Below are 20,000 nucleotides of genomic sequence, written 5' to 3'. Positions count from 1 at the left end.
ATTCTATTTTTAGGCTGGTGTGATGTCATTACGTTAATAATGGGGGGGGGGGAGCCTGTTGCCACGGATACCGCTCTGTCTGTCTCTCTCTCTGAGACTTTTAAGTTGATCTTAGAAACCTCTCTGTTCTCATCTGTCTCACTGCTTATCTGTCTCACTGCTTATCTGTCTCACTGCTTATCTGTCTCACTGCTTATCTGTCTCACTGCTTATCTGCCCCTCCCACACCCCCTCTTTGCCTCACTGTTTATGTGTCTCACTTTAATTCTGTCTCTTTCTCGGGTTTATCTTTCCCACTTGGTCTCTTCTTACAGGTCGCTTCTTGTTCTGTCCCTCTCTGTCCCTCTGTTTTTGTTTTCCTGTCTGTCTCTCTCTCTGTCTCTCAGTGTATCAGTGATATTCTCAGAAATGCCTGAGCGTCCCAGAATTCCAGGCGAGTGAGTGTTGGGTGGGGTGGGGTGACGTGGGGTTGAGCAGGGGGCGGAGTTTATCCAGGTGGTGGCAGGTAACGTGTGGGAGTTTTAATCACTTGTGCAGATCCCTTCATTCCTTCATCACATTATCACTTCATCCCTTCATCACTTCATCCCTTCATCACTTCATCACTTCATTCCTTCATTTCTTTATCGCTTCATCACTTTATCCCTTCATCACTTCCTCCCTTCATCACCTCATCCCTTTATTCCTTCATCACTTTATCCCTTCATCACTTTATCCCTTCATCACTTAATTCCTTCATCACTTTATCCCTTCATCCCTTCATCACTTCATCCCTTTATCCCTTCATCACTTCCTCCCTTCATCACTTCATCCCTTCATTCCTTCATTTCTTTATCGCTTCATCACTTTATCCCTTCATCACTTCCTCCCTTCATCACCTCATCCCTTTATTCCTTCATCACTTTATCCCTTCATCACTTAATTCCTTCATCACTTTATCCCTTCATCCCTTCATCACTTCATCCCTTTATCCCTTCATCACTTCATCCCTTCATTCCTTCATTTCTTTATCGCTTCATCACTTTATCCCTTCATCACTTCCTCCCTTCATCACCTCATCCCTTTATTCCTTCATCACTTTATCCCTTCATCACTTTATCCCTTCATCACTTAATTCCTTCATCACTTTATCCCTTCATCCCTTCATCACTTCATCCCTTTATCCCTTCATCACTTCCTCCCTTCATCACTTCATCCCTTCATTCCTTCATTTCTTTATCGCTTCATCACTTTATCCCTTCATCACTTCCTTCCTTCATCACCTCATCCCTTTATTCCTTCATCACTTTATCCCTTCATCACTTAATTCCTTTATCACTTTATCCCTTCATCCCTTCATCACTTCATCCCTTTATCCCTTCATCACTTCATCCCTTCATTCCTTCATTTCTTTATCGCTTCATCACTTTATCCCTTCATCACTTCCTCCCTTCATCACCTCATCCCTTTATTCCTTCATCACTTTATCCCTTCATCACTTTATCCCTTCATCACTTAATTCCTTCATCACTTTATCCCTTCATCCCTTCATCACTTCATCCCTTTATCCCTTCATCACTTTATCCCTTCATCACTTAATTCCTTCATCACTTTATCCCTTCATCCCTTCATCACTTCATCCCTTTATCCCTTCATCACTTCATCACTTTATCTCACATTTGCCTGCGGAGGAAGAGAAGCCTGCAGTTTTTTGCGTGTTTTGCGAGCGATGGCTCGTACCAGCACACGATATCTTGGCATTTTAATATCACGAAGGGACGATAATATTCACACAGTAATATTCCTTCAGCTTTACCTTCACGTCTCTCACGACTTCCCTCCTTTCTGTTTGAACCCTGTAGTGGATCAGGACGCTGGAGATCACGCCGTGTTTCTGTTACACTCGTCCCATTAATTACAGTCAATTAAAAGATTATCTCACAGAATTAAATCTTCTTTATCTGTAGATACAAGATGTACAGTAGTGTGTGTGTCTGTGTGTGTGTCTGTGTGTCAGTATTTCCCTTAACTTCTCTCCCTCACGCCATTCGAGTACATGATCTTAGCCACCATCATCGCTAACTGCATCGTTTTGGCTCTGGAGCAGCATTTACCTGGAGAGGACAAGACACCCATGTCAAAGAGGCTGGTGAGTGTGTACACACACACACACACACACACACTCACACACACATATACACACACACACACACACACACACACACACACACACAACGCTGCTGCACTCTGTGGGTTATTAATGCAAGCATTCAATTTTGCAGTGTAGAATAGCAGGCGGAGTCAGGCTCTAAAGTGTGATAGTGGGCGGAGTCAGGCTCTAGTGTGTGATAGTGGGCGGAGTCAGGCTCTAATGTGTGATAGTGGGCGGATTCAGTCTCTGGTGTGTGATAGTGGGCGGAGTCAGGCTCTGATGTGTGATAGTGAGCGGAGTCAGGGCGTAGTGTGATAGTGGGCGGAGTCAGGCTCTAGTGTGTGATAGTGGGCGGTGTCAGTCTCTGATGTGTGATAGTGGGCGGATTCAGTCTCTGGTGTGTGATAGTGGGTGGAGTCAGGCTCTGATGTGTGATAGTGAGCGGATTCAGTCTCTGGTGTGTGATAGTGGGCGGATTCAGTCTCTGGTGTGTGATAGTGAGCGGAGTCAGGGCGTAGTGTGATAGTGGGCGGAGTCAGGCTCTAGTGTGTGATAGTGGGCGGAGTCAAACTCTAGTGTGTGATAGTGGGTGGAGTCAGACTCTAGTGTGTGATAGTGGGCGGAGTCAGGCTCTAATGTGTGATAGTGGGCGGTGTCAGTCTCTGATGTGTGATAGTGGGCGGATTCAGTCTCTGGTGTGTGATAGTGGGTGGAGTCAGGCTCTGATGTGTGATAGTGAGCGGATTCAGTCTCTGGTGTGTGATAGTGGGCGGAGTCAGGCTCTGATGTGTGATAGTGAGCGGAGTCAAGGGCGTAGTGTGATAGTGGGCGGAGTCAGGCTCTAGTGTGTGATAGTGGGCGGAGTCAAACTCTAGTGTGTGATAGTGGGTGGAGTCAGACTCTAGTGTGTGATAGTGGGCGGAGTCAGGCTCTAATGTGTGATAGTGGGCGGACTTAGTCTCTACCATATAACTGTGGGTGGAGTCAGGCCCTAATGTCTAAATGTGGGTGGAGTCAGGCTCTACTGTGTAACTGTGGGCGGAGACAGTTATTAATATTATTTACTATAAATAGTAAATAACACATTAATACCATATAATACTAATCTAATATTACACAATAATGTACAAATCCAAAAAAATTATATTTATTTATGTTTGTTTGTGTGTGTGTGAGAGTGTGTGTGTGTGTGTGTGTGTGTGTGTGTGTGTGTAAAATAGAGCTTCACTTAGACTAAATCGAAACACTGACTCAAAGATGAGACGATGCGTGGACTCCCCTTTAATTCACAATTTACATGCTTGTTTTGACTGTATGTGTGTGTGTGTGTGTGTGTGTGTGTGTAAGTGAGTCATCTCTTAGTGCTGAGTGGCAGCTCGACCCGTCGCCCACACACTTCACATCAACACGGATATGAATGATGAACGCAGTGTGTTTTTTACCTTTGGCATAACACATGCTGTCTGTGTACTGTCACACACACACACACACACACACACACACTTACTCTGGAATTCCCATCAGGGCTCAAACCATGAGACGCCACTTCATTAGGCTTACAACAGATGTCCCAGGGGACTTTCCAGCTTACACACACACACACACACACACACACACACACACACACACACACACACACACATTATATATACAGTATATTATTATAATTTATATTTAAAGTTTATACTGGTTTAAATTTATAGACGATGAAATTTAGCCTTGACCAATCAGAGCATCTCTGTGATGTGATTGGTCGTTGTTTAGGTCCCGCCTCTTGCTAAAGGATAAATCAATAAAGAATAAACGATATGATAATTAACCAAACAATTAACAAAATTAAAGCTTAGTTTTGTTAGTATTTTTAATAAATAAATTAATAAGGATTTTAAATTAATTAGTTTATTTTTAAAGTCTTTTTGTTCGTTATTTTATGCGGTTATGATTTGGATCGATGTTGGCTCAGGACACACCCCTGACCCGATCTCTTCTTCCCCTCGTCAGGAGAAAACCGAGCCGTACTTCATCGGGATGTTCTGTTTCGAGGCGGGGATAAAGATCGTAGCGCTGGGATTCGTGTTCCACAAAGGCTCGTACCTGAGGAACGGCTGGAACGTCATGGACTTCATCGTGGTGCTCAGCGGGTGAGTTCAGCGCTCATGATCGCGGTTACCATGACGACAGGCATTCCAGCGTGACGAGTCGCTAATGTTTACAGTTGCTAATCTCTAAAATATACTTGCTAATGTAATAATGTGGTAATGTAGGTATGTAATAAAACGCTCTTACAGGAAAAAAATCAATGACATGATGGCGTGATGAACCCGAGTCGCTGCTAACTGCTGGAGTGGATTAATGTTCTGTGAACAGAAGTGTTTTATTCCTCTTACAGCAGACTTACTCTCGGTTCTGTTACAGCAGCTCTAACCCTGACACTAGAGACTCCTTCCAGAAATTGTGCATTTAACATTAATGTATGTGAGTCAGTAGGGGTCGCTGTAGTTCCTGTAGGCACATGACCACAAAAATCATTTGTCAAGGTTGCCCCCTAGTGGCATGTGGATGTAGTCACTTCGGATGTGGTTTTGCGTTATTTTGTTTAATTTAATTATTTATCGTTCATTATGGCAGCCACAGTGCTGTAGTGGATCGTACTGTGGCCCTGTACTTCGATGTTCAAGTGTTCAAGTCCCGCCTCGGGTGTGTATGCATGGAATTTGCATGTTCTTCTGGTGCTTGGTGGGTTTCTTCTAGGTGCTCCAGTTTCCCCCCAGAGACACACAGATAAGACTAACTGGTATTTCCAAATTGTTTGTAGTGTGTGTGTGTGTGTGTGTGTGTGTGTGTGTGAGTGTGTGTGCTTCTGTTTTGTAATTTATTGTTGAGTACCCTGGGTTAAACTCTAGGCCCAATGACCTCGTACAGTAATACATAATGTGTATCATAAAACCATCTTTATAATTAACAGAAAGGTTTTGTCTGTACATTGGGTCAGAACTCTGTCAGGAACTAACCCTGTCCAGGACCGGCTCCTGACGGTCCTGGGGTGGAGGGTACTCGACAACGGTAGTCTCGAATTAGTTTGGGGTCGAGAATGAACCGGGCCGGAATCCAAGGTCGTTCCTCGGGGCCGTAGCCTTCCCAATCGACCAGGTACTGGGTGCCTCTGCCCCGAGGGCGTGAATCGAGGATCCGACACACAGTGTAGGCAGGACCACCGGCGATGATGGAGAGGTGATGATGGGTTTGAGTTGGGATGTGTGGAATATGGGGTGAATCCGGAGCGCCGCAGGCAGCATCCTTAGTGTGATGCGTTATGGTCCGATGAAGCGAGGTGAAAGTTTCTGGGATTTGGTGCGCAGATGTAGGTTCTTTGTAGATAGCCATACCTTGTCACCTACTTTGTACAAATGTCCCGGAGGGTGTTGACGGCAGTGTTGAGTGATGTAACGGTTGTTGCCGTTCTGGATGGCGAGGTTGGCTTGATTCCAGAGCCGTTGACACCTACAGACCAACTGTTGGGCCGATGGTACGTCAACCTCCGGTTATTGATGGGCGAACATCGGAGGTTGGAAACCATAGCACACCTCATATGGGCTTAGGTTGGTAGCAGAGGAGATGTGAAGATTGTGAGAGAGTTCTGCCCATATGAGGTAGCGGGCCCAGGAGCGCTGGCGATCAGCAACAAAACACCTTAGGTAGCGCTCCAGCTGTTGGTTGGTCCGTTCCGCCTGACCATTAGTCTGGGGATGGTATCCAGATGACAGACTACTGGTGAAATTGATCAGACGGCAGAAGGCCTTCCAGAATTGGGCGGTGAACTGGGGCCCCCTGTTCGAGACGATGTCTTTGGGGAACCCATGCAGGCGGACTGCCTGTTCCAGTATCAGCTCAGCTGTGGTTTTGGCTGATGGGAGTGTGGTGAGGGCCACCAGGTGCACTGCCTTGGAGAACCGGTCAACGATGGTGAGGATGGTGTTTTTTCCATCGGAAACCGGCAGGCCCGTGATGAAATCCAGGGCGATGTGCGTCCAGGGCTGAGGGACGGGATGTAATTGGAGCTCTCCAGGAGATGGTTGATTTACATCTTTGGCCCTGGCGCACACTGGGCACGCCTGAACAAACTCTGTGACGTCCTTTCTCATAGAGGGCCACCAGAACACCCGTTCAATTAATTACAGGGTTCTCCGGGTCCCCTGGTGTTCGGCGATGGGCGAAGAGTGACCCCATTGGAGAACTTCCGATCTTAAGTTCTGGGGTACGTAAAGTCGTCCAGGCGGCACGCCTGCTGGTCCGGCCTCCGCAGCCTGTGCCTGGCAGACCCTCGTCTCCAAGTTCCATTGAAGGGGTGCGATGATCCGGGAGGAGGAGATGACAGGCACGGTATGACAGATGGAAGTCGTATTGCTCGAAAAATAAGGCCCACCGTGCCTGTTGTGGATTGAGCTGCTTTAAGTTCCTGATGGTGATGAGGTTCTGGTGGTCGGTCCAGACGATAAACGGCTCACTGGCGCCCTGGGGCCAGTGACCCCATTCCTCCAAGGCCCACTTTATGCCCAGCAGTTCACCATCCCCTACCCCGTATCGCTGCTGAGTGGGATTGAATTTCTTGGAGAAGAAACCACAAGGGTGTAGTTTCTGGTCTGGACCTCGTTGGGAGGGAACGGCACTGGCGCCCACATCCGACGCGTCCACCTCCACAACGAAAGGTTTGTTGGCATCTGGGTGGAGAAGAATAGGAGCGGTGGTGAAGCGATGACACAGTTCTTGGAAAGAGAAGATGGTGCTGCAACTCTACTGTAGCCCCAGATAAAGCGACGATAGAAATTCACAAACCCAAAAAACCGTTGAAGCTGTTTAAGGGTCCTGGATAGGGGCCAGTGACGCACAGCCTCGAGCTTCTGTGGGTCCATGGCCACACCCTGGGGCGAGATTACAAAACCCAGGAACGTGGTGGAGTGCTCGTGAAAAGCACATTTTTCCAGCTTGCAGTACAGTTGGTGAGCAAGCAATCTCTTTAGAACAGACTGAACGTGTTGGATGTGTTCTTTGATGTTGTGGGAGTATATGAGGATGTCGTCTAGGTAGACAAACACCCATCGGCCCAGTATGTTCCTGAGGACATCGTGGATAAACTGTTGGAAGGCAGAGGGTGCGTTGCAGAGTCCAAAGGGTATGACCAGGCTCTCGTAGTGTCCGGTGGGTGTGATGAATGCCTTCTTCCACTCATCGCCCTCTTTGATACGCAAGTTGTAAGCGCTCCGAAGGTCCAACTTCGTGAAGACGGTGGCACCAGACAGGGCGTCCAGGGCTGAGTTGGTGAGTGGCAGCGGGTGTCGGTTTTTTATGGTGATCTTGTTTAGCCCCCGATAGTCAACACACGGACGAAGTTCGCTCCCTTTCTTCTTAACGAAGAAGAACGCTGGGGCCGCTGGTGAGGAGGAGGGCCGGATGGTGCCATGACGCAGGGCGTTGGTGACGTACTCCTCCATAGCTTGTGTCTCGGCAGCCGACAGGGAGTAGAGGTGGCCGCGGGGGGGAACAGAACCTGGCTGAAGTTCTATCGCCAGGTCGTATGGGCGATGAGGTGGTAGGTGGGTGGCTCTTCTCTTGTAAAAGACTTCAGCCAGGTCTCGATATTCAGGTGGGATGGCGTCGGTGTCGACGTCGGGGGCCTTGGACTCCTTGGAACATGTTCCAGCCTGTGCACATAGGCAAAGTTCGGTGCAGGTCGGCCCCCACTGGAAGATCCGGGTTTGTGTCCATGAGATAAGATGGTCGTGCTGTAACAGCTAGGGATAGCCGAGTATTATAGGAGCTGATGCGATGGGGGTGAGGTAAAACTGCAGTTGTTCCTGATGTTGGTCAATGGTGAAAGTGAGAAGTTGGGTCTGGTGAGTGACTGGGCTGGAAGAAAGGGGCCAACCGTCGACTGATGTGATGTGAATTGGCTGGGATAACGCCTTGATCTTCACCCCCATTTCTTTGGCATAGGGGCTGTGCGTTTCCCGGACGCAGTGGGCAGATCGCCCGGTGGTGGGCCGCCGACCCACAGTAGGCACACAAACCCTCTCGGAACCGGCGTTCTTGTTCTGCCACGGTCAGGGAGGCGCGCCCTAGTTGCATGGGTTCCCCGGCTCCGGTGTTAACCACGGCAGGAGGTGGTGATCCGACATGTTCGGTGATAGCGGGAGTGAAGGTGGTCGGTGGTCGAGGTGAAGTGTGGGCGTAGGTAGGAGCAGGCGGCAGGGTCCTCGGGGCTGGCTTCGGACGAGAAAGGAGGTCAATGCGGAGGGCGAGCTAAATTAGCCCCTCCAGTGTGGTGTGGAGCTCTCGTCCTGCTAGTTTGTCCTTGATGCGTGAATCCAGTCCCTCGTAGTAGGATGTCCAGAGCGCAGCGTCTCCCCAGGATGTCTGTACCGCAAGGGTGCAGAATTCGGCGGTGTAGCGGCCATGGACGATCCTTCCTGCCGCAGGTGGTAAAGCTTGGTGTCGGTCTCCACCTCGCCCGCGGGATGTTCAAAAGTTAGTCTGAGCTGGCGGGTGAATTTATTGTAGGAATGGGCGGTGTCGGTGTCTGATAGAAGAACTGTCGTGGCCCACTCAGCTGCCTGCTCGGATAGCAACGAGACGAGAAGAGCAATGCGAAGCCTATCGGCCGCGACGTCTTGTATGCTCCGACGCAGAGTAGCTGATCCACCATGTCGCATAGGCGCGCATGATCTGCTGGGTTACCGCGGAAGGCTCAGTCATTTTGTAAGGAACTAACCCGAGGAGACCAGAAGACGTAGCTTTAGCGGTTAGCCCTTGTAGCGTGAAGGGTAAACCCCAACGCGGAATGACACGAATAGGCAGGATAATCACGCTGTTTAGTTTAAGGACTCTCACGACTGGGGAGTAAGGGAAAGACACAATCTAACCCGCGTCCTATGAACACACACTCAAAGCAAAACCAAGAAAGTGAGTACTCACGAATTGGTGAACGCATTCGAGGCAGCATTGGCGAACTCAATGACTGAGCGGTGCGTTGTGGTTTGTTTACTCCTCTTATACTTCCTGGTTCGCGACCGCATTACTTCCGGGTCCTAGTGCCGGTCGCGGATTGAGTGTGCATGACAAACTCAGAGCTATTTCAATGATATCTTTACGTTTTACACACTCTGCCTGAAGTTTAATCTGCACCATCAGTGAATCTAAATGTGGAGTAAAAGTGATGTTATGAACAGTTATGTGTGGGATTTAATAATCTACTTTAAAATAATCTACTAACGCGCTACTGTCTCAATGTAAACAAACACCTGCACCAATAGATATTAATTAGAAAAGATAAAGTGAATATTTTGACTGGGATTAGTTCATATTTTCACTTTGGCTGAAATAACAGCGCTGAAGTGGTATAAGTGAATTTTAACACGCTGGAGTGGTTTTAAGACAAAACTTCATCTTTATCCTTTGATCTACTTTTTCCATTTCTCATCTGTGATTCACTCTCCGATTACCGAACAGGGAGTGTATTTGTCTGACCACCAAAGAAGGACAACTTAGTGTAAACAAGGCGTAAGATACTCAACCTTACAGAATGGGATTTCTTTGTATTAATAAGTTAGACAGAGAGTTCTGCTGTACAGAGAGACACACAGACATGTACGTGGGCTTCAACCCCAAATAATAATAATAATAATAGATAATAGATAGCTAATAAAGATTAGCAGATTATTATTAACCCTTAACCTTTAAACTGTTTATACAAACTCTTTAACAGTCAGTGATGGTGGTTTGAGAGTCTTTGATAGTGTATCAGATCTCTGACTATGTTTATATCACAGCTCTCTCAGGTCCGTATTTACAGCTGGTGATTCTGTACTGATCAGTAAACAGAACTAGAGTTCAGGTCTTAACCAGAGGAACACGGAGTCATTTCCGTAATCAGGATTATGTTAGCTTTACTTAGTGCTTAAATTAGCTTACAGATCATGTGTGTGTGTGTGTGTGTGTGTGTGTTTGTGTGTGTAATAAATATGTTATGTATAAAAGTAAATCATATGTCTAATTGAAATACTAAGATGTTCAAGTCTGATTTACTGGAATGAACATCACACACGCACACACACACACATAAATAATTTTTATCTCCTTCTCAAGTGCAGACTGAGACGAGCTGCTCGGCTTCGTAGAGAATTTTACACAATTTCAGTTTTCTTAAAATATTAAAGAGCGCTGAAGATGCTGCTGAGGAGGGGGGGGGGGCAACACGAGAACACTGAGACATGTCTCTCCAACTCAAAGACACACACATACACACACACACACACACACACACACCATCCTGAGCAGAAATGTACCTGACTGAGACTGAGAGTAAAAATCTCTGGCTGAACTAGTTTCACATCTCTAAACACACACACACACACACACACACACACACACACACACACACACACACACACACTACTCATCTAAAAAATGTAATTGTAAATAAAAAATAATAAAATACTGAGGATTTTTATTAGTGTGAATAAAACACACTCTCATACTGTACAGATATAAATAATGTTACTGTATAATAAAGCGAAAATTTATTAGAGAAATGAATAAAAATAATAAAGTAAAAGAAAATGAAGTCTAATTAAAAGTAAAATAATTGTAGATTGATTCAGTAATTAGAGCTTTAGTTATAATTCTACATTAATGATTTTAAACTCCACACACTCACGACCTCCAGTCTGTACTTATTATTATTATTGTTATTATTATTAGTAGTAGTATTAGTATTAGTATTATTGTGAAGTGTGATATTCGGGTCTCAGTGGGTTTGAGTTATTGAGTCTAAAAGAAATAAGTGTTTACTAGGTTTATTGGTGTGTGTGTGTGTGTGTGTATGTGTGTGTACCTGACCTAAGGTGAAAAAATGTGTAGCGTGTGATGTAAATTATGTGACAAATCCTTGCCTGTAAACACACATACACTACCTTATTCCTCCAGTGGCATTGTTTTATGCTCGCGCTTGTTTCCTGCGTTGTTGATCCACCGTGTGTGTGTGTGTGTGTGTGTGAGAGAGAACGAGAGGAGGAAGTGGAGATTAGCTCAGTGTGTATCTGGGTGGAGAGGGCTGATTGTGGAGCGCCTCTGAGTGGGCGGAGACGTGGGCAGCCGCTCCTGTCGTGAAGCCTGTTATCGTCCGCTTCAGGACTCGCTTTATTTAAATGCTAATGCGGCCGCGCAGCTACGAGCTGCAGCTAACGCAAGCCACGTGCTCCGTCCCTGCTGGGGCTAATAGCCACCATCCAGCGCTAGTCAGAGAGAACCTTCATTATCCTCACACACACACACACACTCACACACACAGAGTAGACTAGAATTGTGTAATTACTTAGCAGAAGCGAGACGTGTAATAAACTGTAATGTAGTGCAGTTATGAGCTGCGTAGAGATTAGAGCGTTTATAAACGCATAAATAAATAAGTGTAGAATTCTGAGTTTTTCTCTGTAGAATTAAATAAAGTTATGTGATGAGTCGTGTTGCGTGTCATTTAAAGGTTCAAACGTTATAGTTAAACAACAGAATGGAATAAAATAGAATTTATGTTTAATTAAGTTGGGTTACTGAGTGGAAGGTCGAGGGTTCGAGCCCCAGCACCGCTAAGTTGTCACTACTGAGCCCTTGAGTGAGACCCTTAACTCCATCTCCTCCAGGGGGCGCTGTATCCTGGCTGACTCTGACCCCAACTTCATAACTGGGATATTTGGAAAAATCATTTCACTCTGCTGTAAAGGTCATGTGACAAATATTTAAATTTTATTTCTAATTATCTGAAGAGGTAAAACTCGAGAGAGTGTGAATAAAACGTGTGAGCTAAGGCGTCGCCAAAACTCCAAAGTACAGAGGTCCGCTCTGCTCAGGTGGTGTGTGTGGGCCTGATGATATGATGGTCGTGGCAGCGCGGGCAAAATGACAGGAGTTACAGACGTCTAGCACAAATCGGAAAAAAAAGAATTTTTAAACTTAAAAACGTTATTACTTCCTGGACCGATTTTAGCATCTGTATGTCCTACCAAAGTGAAACAGAGCAGGCCCGTGCCATACCAACGGCCCTTTAGGTTATTTAACTTTGTTTACATGTCTTTTCTAAATGTTTTAAATGTTTTTAAATTAAAATTTTTGTTCATATTTGTTGCTGGCTGGAACGGATTATCCACTTTTACATTGTTTTTCACAGAAAAGTGCGCTTCGCTGTACAACATTTTGAGTTACCTCCTGGACAGATTTGCATGGCGAGGGTCCTCTGTGATAATAATCATAATAGTAAAGAAATTCAGGATCTACTAATTCAATAATCTAAATGAAATAAGAGAAGGTTTTTTTTCTTTTAAAGATTCTGTTCAGATTCAGATTCTCTTGTCACTAAGGTTTAGAAGTTTACACAAAATTAAATGGAGACATGAAATAATTGATGGAGTGTAAAGTAACAGAATAAATACAACAGAGACTTGCTTGTGCTTCCAAAGCCTGCATGAGAAGTTTAATTCATGCAAATTTATGTGAAATGTATAAAAATCCTGCGATGTCACATTACGGAGGTGTGACGTGAACTCGACTCTGATTAAAAAAGTCTGCGGTGCCTCTTCACATCTCTTCTTTAACTGCAGAATCTTTTCCTGATTGTTTGTGTCTCCTTCAGTTCACCTCAGTTGTTCGACACGTTTCTGTCTCGGATATTATAACGAGTCATGTGATGAAGGAAAATATGGATATAAATATAACAAAGTAATGGAAGGATTTCTCATATAAAACAAATTCTTTGATTCTTTATATTATTACATTCAGTTATTAAAGTGATTCTACGTTTATTGATTATTTAGATTTAAATTTTAAACCCAACATGTCTTCAGCAGAACAGAAGAAGCGAGCTAGCTGTAGCCACGCCCACCGGTCTGCGCTGGAGTGCGGGGGCGGGATCCGAAAGCACTTGGGCTTGCGGGGTTATATTTGGCGCTGGTGTCAGCCGGGGGACGCGTCTCATGTCGTGTTTGTCCACCGTGAGACGGGACGAATAGAGACGTTACTGTCCAGCTATTTATAAGCAGCACATGACGGCGCTTGGAGGGACGGAGGACAGAGAGAGAGAGATAGAGAGAGAGAGGGAGAGAGAGGGGGGAGGTGGGATGAGATCATCTCCTCGAGATCCTGCTGTCGGACGGGGGCGTAACGAGGACACACGATCTGCAAAAGAAAAAAAAATAGAGACGTGTGAGCCGATTTTGCAGTTCTGTTCCAAAATAGAGCACTTCCTGTGTCAAATTAGCATCTCGTCATAATTAGCATTTTCAGCTATTTAATAATAGCGGAGCGTTTTAGTCGGAGTGGGTAGAGTAACTGTAAAGCTTTGTCCTGATTAGCTAACTCTGCTAACATTACAGCAAATTCTGGATTCTAATTGGGCAAAATAATGACATCATAAAAGACAATAATGCACTTAGTTACAATCAGAAGAGGACAGTTTAATAAAGCAATAGAGAGCTGAGTTACAGAATAAAGTCAGGTGATGATGTAAAGTAATTGAAATGAATTTAGTAATAATTAAATAGAACAGAATTCTCTAGTAAGTGGAGCACAAGCGCAAGAGTTTGTTTCAACTTATTAAAACAATATGTTTCTAATAAACAAATGATCCTGGAGTAAGGAAATTACTGGAGAGTTCGGTTTGAGTTTAGATCGCGTCAGTGCGGATAAAAATGTGTGTGTGTGTGTGTGTGTGTGTGAGAACATCAGCCAGATCCAAATGAACTGAAGAACTAATAGACAGGGTTTGTAATTAACACACACACACACACACACACGTTTCGACAGAACATCACGGTGTTTTAAGGCAGCTGCAGTCTCGTTACCGTTCCTCACGGTTTCTCCAGCGGTGTGAAACATGTCGAGAACCAGCGCGGGGTTCGACATCACCGCTAACGGGTGTGAGAGCCAATCAGAATGCAGCATCGACATGACGAGCTACAAACCAGATAAATATACAGAAAAACAATAAGCCTAGGGGACAAACTCACACACACACACACACACACACACACACACACACACACACACACACACACAGAGTGTGAAACACCTCTATCTCCTGCTAAATTCAGGGTTTTTCCTTAAGAAGTTTGAAGAGCGGAAGAATTCACAAGCAGACATTAAAATGCCAAGTTTTGAATCTCTACATTTCCAGCTGTGATGTGGAAACGTCTGCATTTTGTAACTCTAGCCTGAGTACTAGCGTAAGTTAACAACATTGTGCGTGCTGTGCTGTAATAGAAAAATAATCAGTTATAGAGGAGTTGTTTAAGGAAGTCCAATCGCTGTTTCCACTCTGGAGGTATAAACTCCAGACCCCTCTGTCCCGAAGATGTTGGAAAACTTTACTGCTTTACCTCTGACTTCTACACATCGCTGACACTGGAGACTCCTTCCAAACGTGTTCCTGCAGAATGACTCCATGAGTCACTTAATGAGTTATTTAATCACAGTGACCCTTCTGAAGTCACTCAGGAGGGTCATTCAAACTCCCTGATTCTCCTGGGTCACTAAGAATGAGAAAGACTCTTTTGAGGCGTAGAGGAGAGTCACTGAGAGACACGGGTTCTCTTGAGTCAATTAGGAGAGTCGTTTAAAGAGAAGAATTCTTTTCACTGAATCATTTCATCCTTGGAACCAAGACTTTGGATCCATTGATGCTTCCACAAAAAAACTGAAATCACCTTCACCCCTGACACTGGAGACTCAGACTTTCATTCATACACCTGTGACTTACTCTCGCAGCTGCTGTTTCAGAAGTTCTGACCAATCAGAGTGCAGCTCTCCGCAGCGCCATCGTGTAACCAGCGTTAATGTGCGTCAGTAGAATCTGTGTAGAGGAGAAGATCAGACCTAAAGACAAAGCCAGAGCAGAAACCTCTATCTCCATCTCGCTAACGATAATCTGGTGTGTTTTCTGCTCAGGGCCGGCTGTCAGTCAAGCAGCTCGGCCAATCAGCCGTCAGCGTGACTGATGTGTTTGGACGTGTGTCCGCTCACACACCACACATCACTCACATCGCTTTTATTTTCAGCGTGTGGAACAACAGCTGTCTCCTCCAGCACCTCCACACACCCGGGAGCTATCGCTTCTAACCGCGCGCTGATAAAGAAAATAAACAGGGAGAGAGAGAGAGATGGATAGACAGATCTCTCAGACAGACCCAAAAGATGGGTAGATCTCAGGGTTTTCCAAATTTCTGGCACTTTGTAAAGAATTTTCTTTTTAAACAGAAATCAGAGAATGAACTGACTGACTGTCACGTCGTCTCGCGGCTCGGCAGCGGTGGCGGGAAACGTTTTCTAATTTCGTTATTATCGACTGCAGGTACTGACGGCGTTGAACAGTTTGAGAGGGCGGAGCAAAACATCAGACAGAAATAAAACGAGTGTCTGATCCTGACGTGTTGTGAGTTTAATTATTTAAGTTTGTGATACAGAGACCACAGGTCATGTGACTGTTGTTAAGTGAATAATAATAATAATAATAATAAATATACTTGATGACGGGCCCAAGCACCCTGTGCCATCGCACCGCACAACATGTGTGTTATTTGAGTGTGTTAAGACTTCAAAAAACCATCGCCACCCGGTTCAGGTGTATATGAGCTATGCAGCAAAATCTCATGTGAGGGCCCCTGAGGGCCCCGGGCCCCGCGCCCTAAGGGTGGAAAAATAAATATTTAGGAAACTAAGAGGGTCCTGTGCACCCTATAGCGCTGGAGCCCTGATAATAATCTTTAAACTTGTGCTTGTGTCAAATGTACGACTTTAAGGGCTTCAGACATCAAAACTGTGTCTGTGGGTTTTCGGATATGTCAGGTGGAAAAAAAGTTATTATTACTTTTATAACGTGTAAATTTAACCACTGCTGAATTTTTTTTCACCCAGCTTCATTTCCCTCCCAGCTCTGTTTGTTTGTTTGTTTATTTACGTTGTTTGAGTTTGTTAGAACGCCGTTAGCTGCTAATCAGTAATAGCGCTTGACGATTTGTGTTTCTCTAAATGATGATGATGTATTAAAACGTTCACTCTGGTGTGTTGTGATAAACAGGTGCTCACTGATGAGGTGTTTTCCTTCAGGTCCTGTAGAAATCCAGAGAAAATCGACATTTTTTAAGGCTTTCTGTAGCGCTCTCGCTCCAAGTGTCATGTTTTCTCAGCACAGTCATATGCTGCAGGATGAGTGTGTGTGTGTGTGTGTGTGTGAGAGACAGGAGAATATGTCCACAGTTTGCATTAGCTCCAGAGGATCCACTGAGCGCGAGCAGGATGGGTTTCTCGGGGTTGCGCTCCAGACACCCTGTTTCCATGGCAGCGCATCATTGTGCGTTTCTGCCTCCTGACAACACAGATGGCAAATAAAGCCGAGCCAAGGAACAAAGAAACGGCAGAGATGATGCGGCGGCTCAGCCTCCACTCATCAGCGACAAACCCGAGCCAGAAAACCTGGATTTCAAAACAACAACAACAACAAAATCTGATCATTTAAAACATATGTCTCTGTGATTATATCACACTTCTGAGGTTTTTTTTAGCAAACCATACACTATAATTAAGAGAAGCTTTAATTAGACATTCTTAATTAATTTATAAATGTATATTTATTATTTGTATTATTTGTTTTTTATATATATTGTAGGTCCTACAATTTTATAAACTTATAATAATAATAATAATAGTAATAATTATTATTATTGTAACAATATATATATATATATATATATATATATATATATATATATATATAGTATATTAATAATAATAACTTATCTACTTCTATTACTAGTAATAATATAGATATATTTATTATATAAACAACTATAAGCAAAAACACACACACATATATATAACTGCTTGGTTGTTTATTGTAAAACAATAAAATCATTTTAAATCATTTATAAAGAAATTCAATCAAAATATTTAGGTAAAAAAATAAAAAAGGTGCCAGTCTTTAGGAACTAATTAAAAACAAAGCTGAATAATATTTCTGTGTATTCTTACTTACTGTATTATTTAAAGCTCTACATTTAAATAATGATTCAAAAATCAGACTATAAAACCCGATATAAAATAAAAACATATATTAGAATGTGCTGTCTTTTATTTATTTATTTATTTATTTATTTATTTCTGCTCTGTGTTTGGGAGTTAAGTCTCTCTGTGGAAATCAGTGCGCTGCATCCGCGGGCGCTTCATCTCTTTTCTACATCTTCCCGTCCTTAGAAACAGAAGCACTCGGTGTCCAGCTGTGTTTACGCCTCTTATTACCACTGCTGGTGCATTTAGCCACAAATCAGCGAGACAGGAGGTAATATTGAGGGCATTTAAGTGGCGTGGAGATGGCTTCTCAGTCCCTGCTGCCCTTTACCACCCTACACTTACTGTAAGAAAAATGACTAAACTGAGGATTTATGGTTCAGAAACGTCGCTGAGTTCAACATACGCTGTTTATTTAGCTGAATAGACCTTCACTACCTTTGACGCCTGGTACCGTTTCCTCTTAGACGAGGTGGCGTGAAGTCAGACGCGCTGTTTTTTTTTAAAGATTGGATCAAGTCTGTCTTGAGTTTGTTTGGATATAAACGGCCATGTTGGGATAAATGAGGTGGCCATTGTGAGGGTGTTAAAGGTTAAGTGTTTGGGGATTGTACTGGGTTAGACTGGGTCAGACGATGTTTATGTAGCTTGAGCTATTCTCAGCCTGTTGGTGTATTTGACGGGATGATGTTGGGTGGTATTTGGGCGTATTGGTTTGGATCAAACTGTATTGAGTCGCATTAGGACACCGCAGTACTGAGTCAATAAACTAAACTAAATGCAATGGATTGGACAATTTTTTGGGGGCATTATAATATATTGCTGCATGGGTTTGCGGCCATGTTTGTTTAGATTGGACCAATGTGGTGCCATTTAACTGGATAGTTTCAGGTTATATTGAGACATTAGTTGTATGAATCTGTAATGGGATGGATTGGACCAGGATTGTTTAGGTTGGACATTTTAGGGCTATTTTGTGTAGCCTTGTGTTTTATTTCGCCCTGTCTGGATATTGTTAAATAGATTGGTCTGTGTTAATTGGACCAGATTGTTTTGGGTTCTGCTGGTTTAAATCAGGTTTTGATGGGTCATAGCAGGCCATGTTCCTTTAGCTTGGGCACTTTATTTCCGTTTTGAGCTGGTAGATGATTTTGGTTTGTATGTGGATTGGGGTGGTCCATGTATGAATCGACTGAGCGCTGTTGAATAGATTGGGTGTTTGAGAATAGATTATGTAGGGATTAGTAGATCAAGTGGTGTTGAATAGATTGGGCAGTGTTGAATGAATCGGTTTGTGGTGAATGTATCGGATGGTGTTGAATGTATCGGGTGGTGTTGAATGTATCGGGTGGTGTTGAATGGATTAGATGGTGTTGAATGGATCGGATGGTGTTGAATGGAGCAGGCAGAGGATATGTAATAGATTATGTGATTGACCATAGATCAGGCGGTGTTAAATAGATCTGGTGGTGTTTAATGTTTTGGGTGGTGCTGAATGAATCAGGTGGTGTTAAAAACACTGCATTGAGATGGATTGAGAATCAATACTGTATAGCTCATAATTGTATCATGGTATGAGGTTGTTATGGCTCAACTGGTTGTGCATGGTCTGGCTGTCCACGAAGAACCTAAGATGATTTCCAGGTGTGGCTTAAACCTGTTCAGTCTTCCTCCCGTGGTGGTGTAGCTCATATCAGTCCTGCCCCTTTTCCTATTACTACTGATTGTGATTGGAGGCGCTGCCTATAACCCTCCCGTCCCTCTAGAACTGTGCGCACAGTTTGGTTAAATGATCTTCTTCTTTGTCTTTCGGCTGTTCCCTTTCAGGGGTCGCCACAGCGAATCATCTGCCTCCATCTAATCCTATCCTCTGCATCCTCTTCTCTCACACCAACTAACTTCATGTCCTCTCTCACTGTATCCACTGTATAGTTTGGTTAAATGATAACAGTGTTAATTGAGAACTTGTAGATAATCTATGCTTTCCTCTCTTGGACATTGTATTACATTCTTTTTCTTTTGTTGTGACTTTCTTCTGGGTTTTTTTCCGACTCTTATTCAGCCTCTTGGATCTCTCAGGGTCATGTGCTCCTTGTGGTTCCAGGCTGGTTATGGTGTGTGTTGTGTCTATTTAGGATCAGATGGCTGAAAACGGTGATACCTTTACACAGCCTGTGATTAACGTGTCACGGTGGAAGCACTGATTATCGGTTCTGCACCTTTCACTGGAGCGTCTTCCTGCCTCGGGTGACTTCCTGTCTCTGTCCCTTTCTGTTTAGACATTTAGACAGGATCTATCTGGTACACATCGAACGCCTGTCTGCCGCTTGAGCGTCTGGGTAATCTCAGATCCTCGGGTGAGGTAGAAGTGTTCGGGTGAGGCCCTTCATTGCTGTAGAAGCTAATGGTGCTCTTTGTGAGCTGCAACACTCACCAGAGCCTTTGCCCTGTGCTTGAGCTGAGTCATAAGCCTCGGGTGAGGTGTGTGAGTCCTTGTGTGTGAGTGTCATCCACTGAATTATAGCACTCATACAATAAAAGCTCCTGAGGATCCACTGCGAGATCTCGCTTTCTGCTTTGCTAACACTTCGGACTTTTTCTTTATCCCTGTGTCATTCTTTTATTTCTATCTTTTTATTTCATTATTTTTTTTACTGATTTATGAAACACAATCGACCATGCATTTGTGCAGAAGAGCTCTGACCCTGGAGTACGCTGCTATGGGTTCTCTTTCAATACTTTGCTAGTTGATCTGTCTACCCCCGTGACT

General features: G+C 44.2%; 1 protein-coding gene across 1 annotated transcript in view; it reads left to right on the top strand.

Moving 5' to 3' along the window:
• The window catches only part of LOC128530000 (voltage-dependent R-type calcium channel subunit alpha-1E), an 81,416-nt gene that overhangs the window by 9,878 nt on the left and 51,538 nt on the right, over positions 1-20,000 (top strand). Inside the window, exons 2-3 of the mRNA XM_053503672.1 lie at positions 2,023-2,128; positions 4,133-4,272. Coding sequence (XP_053359647.1) covers positions 2,023-2,128; positions 4,133-4,272 — 246 coding nt within the window. The remainder of the gene's footprint in view (positions 1-2,022; positions 2,129-4,132; positions 4,273-20,000) is intronic.

This window comes from Clarias gariepinus, chromosome 9 (assembly GCF_024256425.1).
Source record: "Clarias gariepinus isolate MV-2021 ecotype Netherlands chromosome 9, CGAR_prim_01v2, whole genome shotgun sequence".
Classification (NCBI taxonomy): Eukaryota; Metazoa; Chordata; class Actinopteri; order Siluriformes; family Clariidae; genus Clarias; species Clarias gariepinus.
This window is presented reverse-complemented; position numbering and strand designations above follow the sequence as displayed.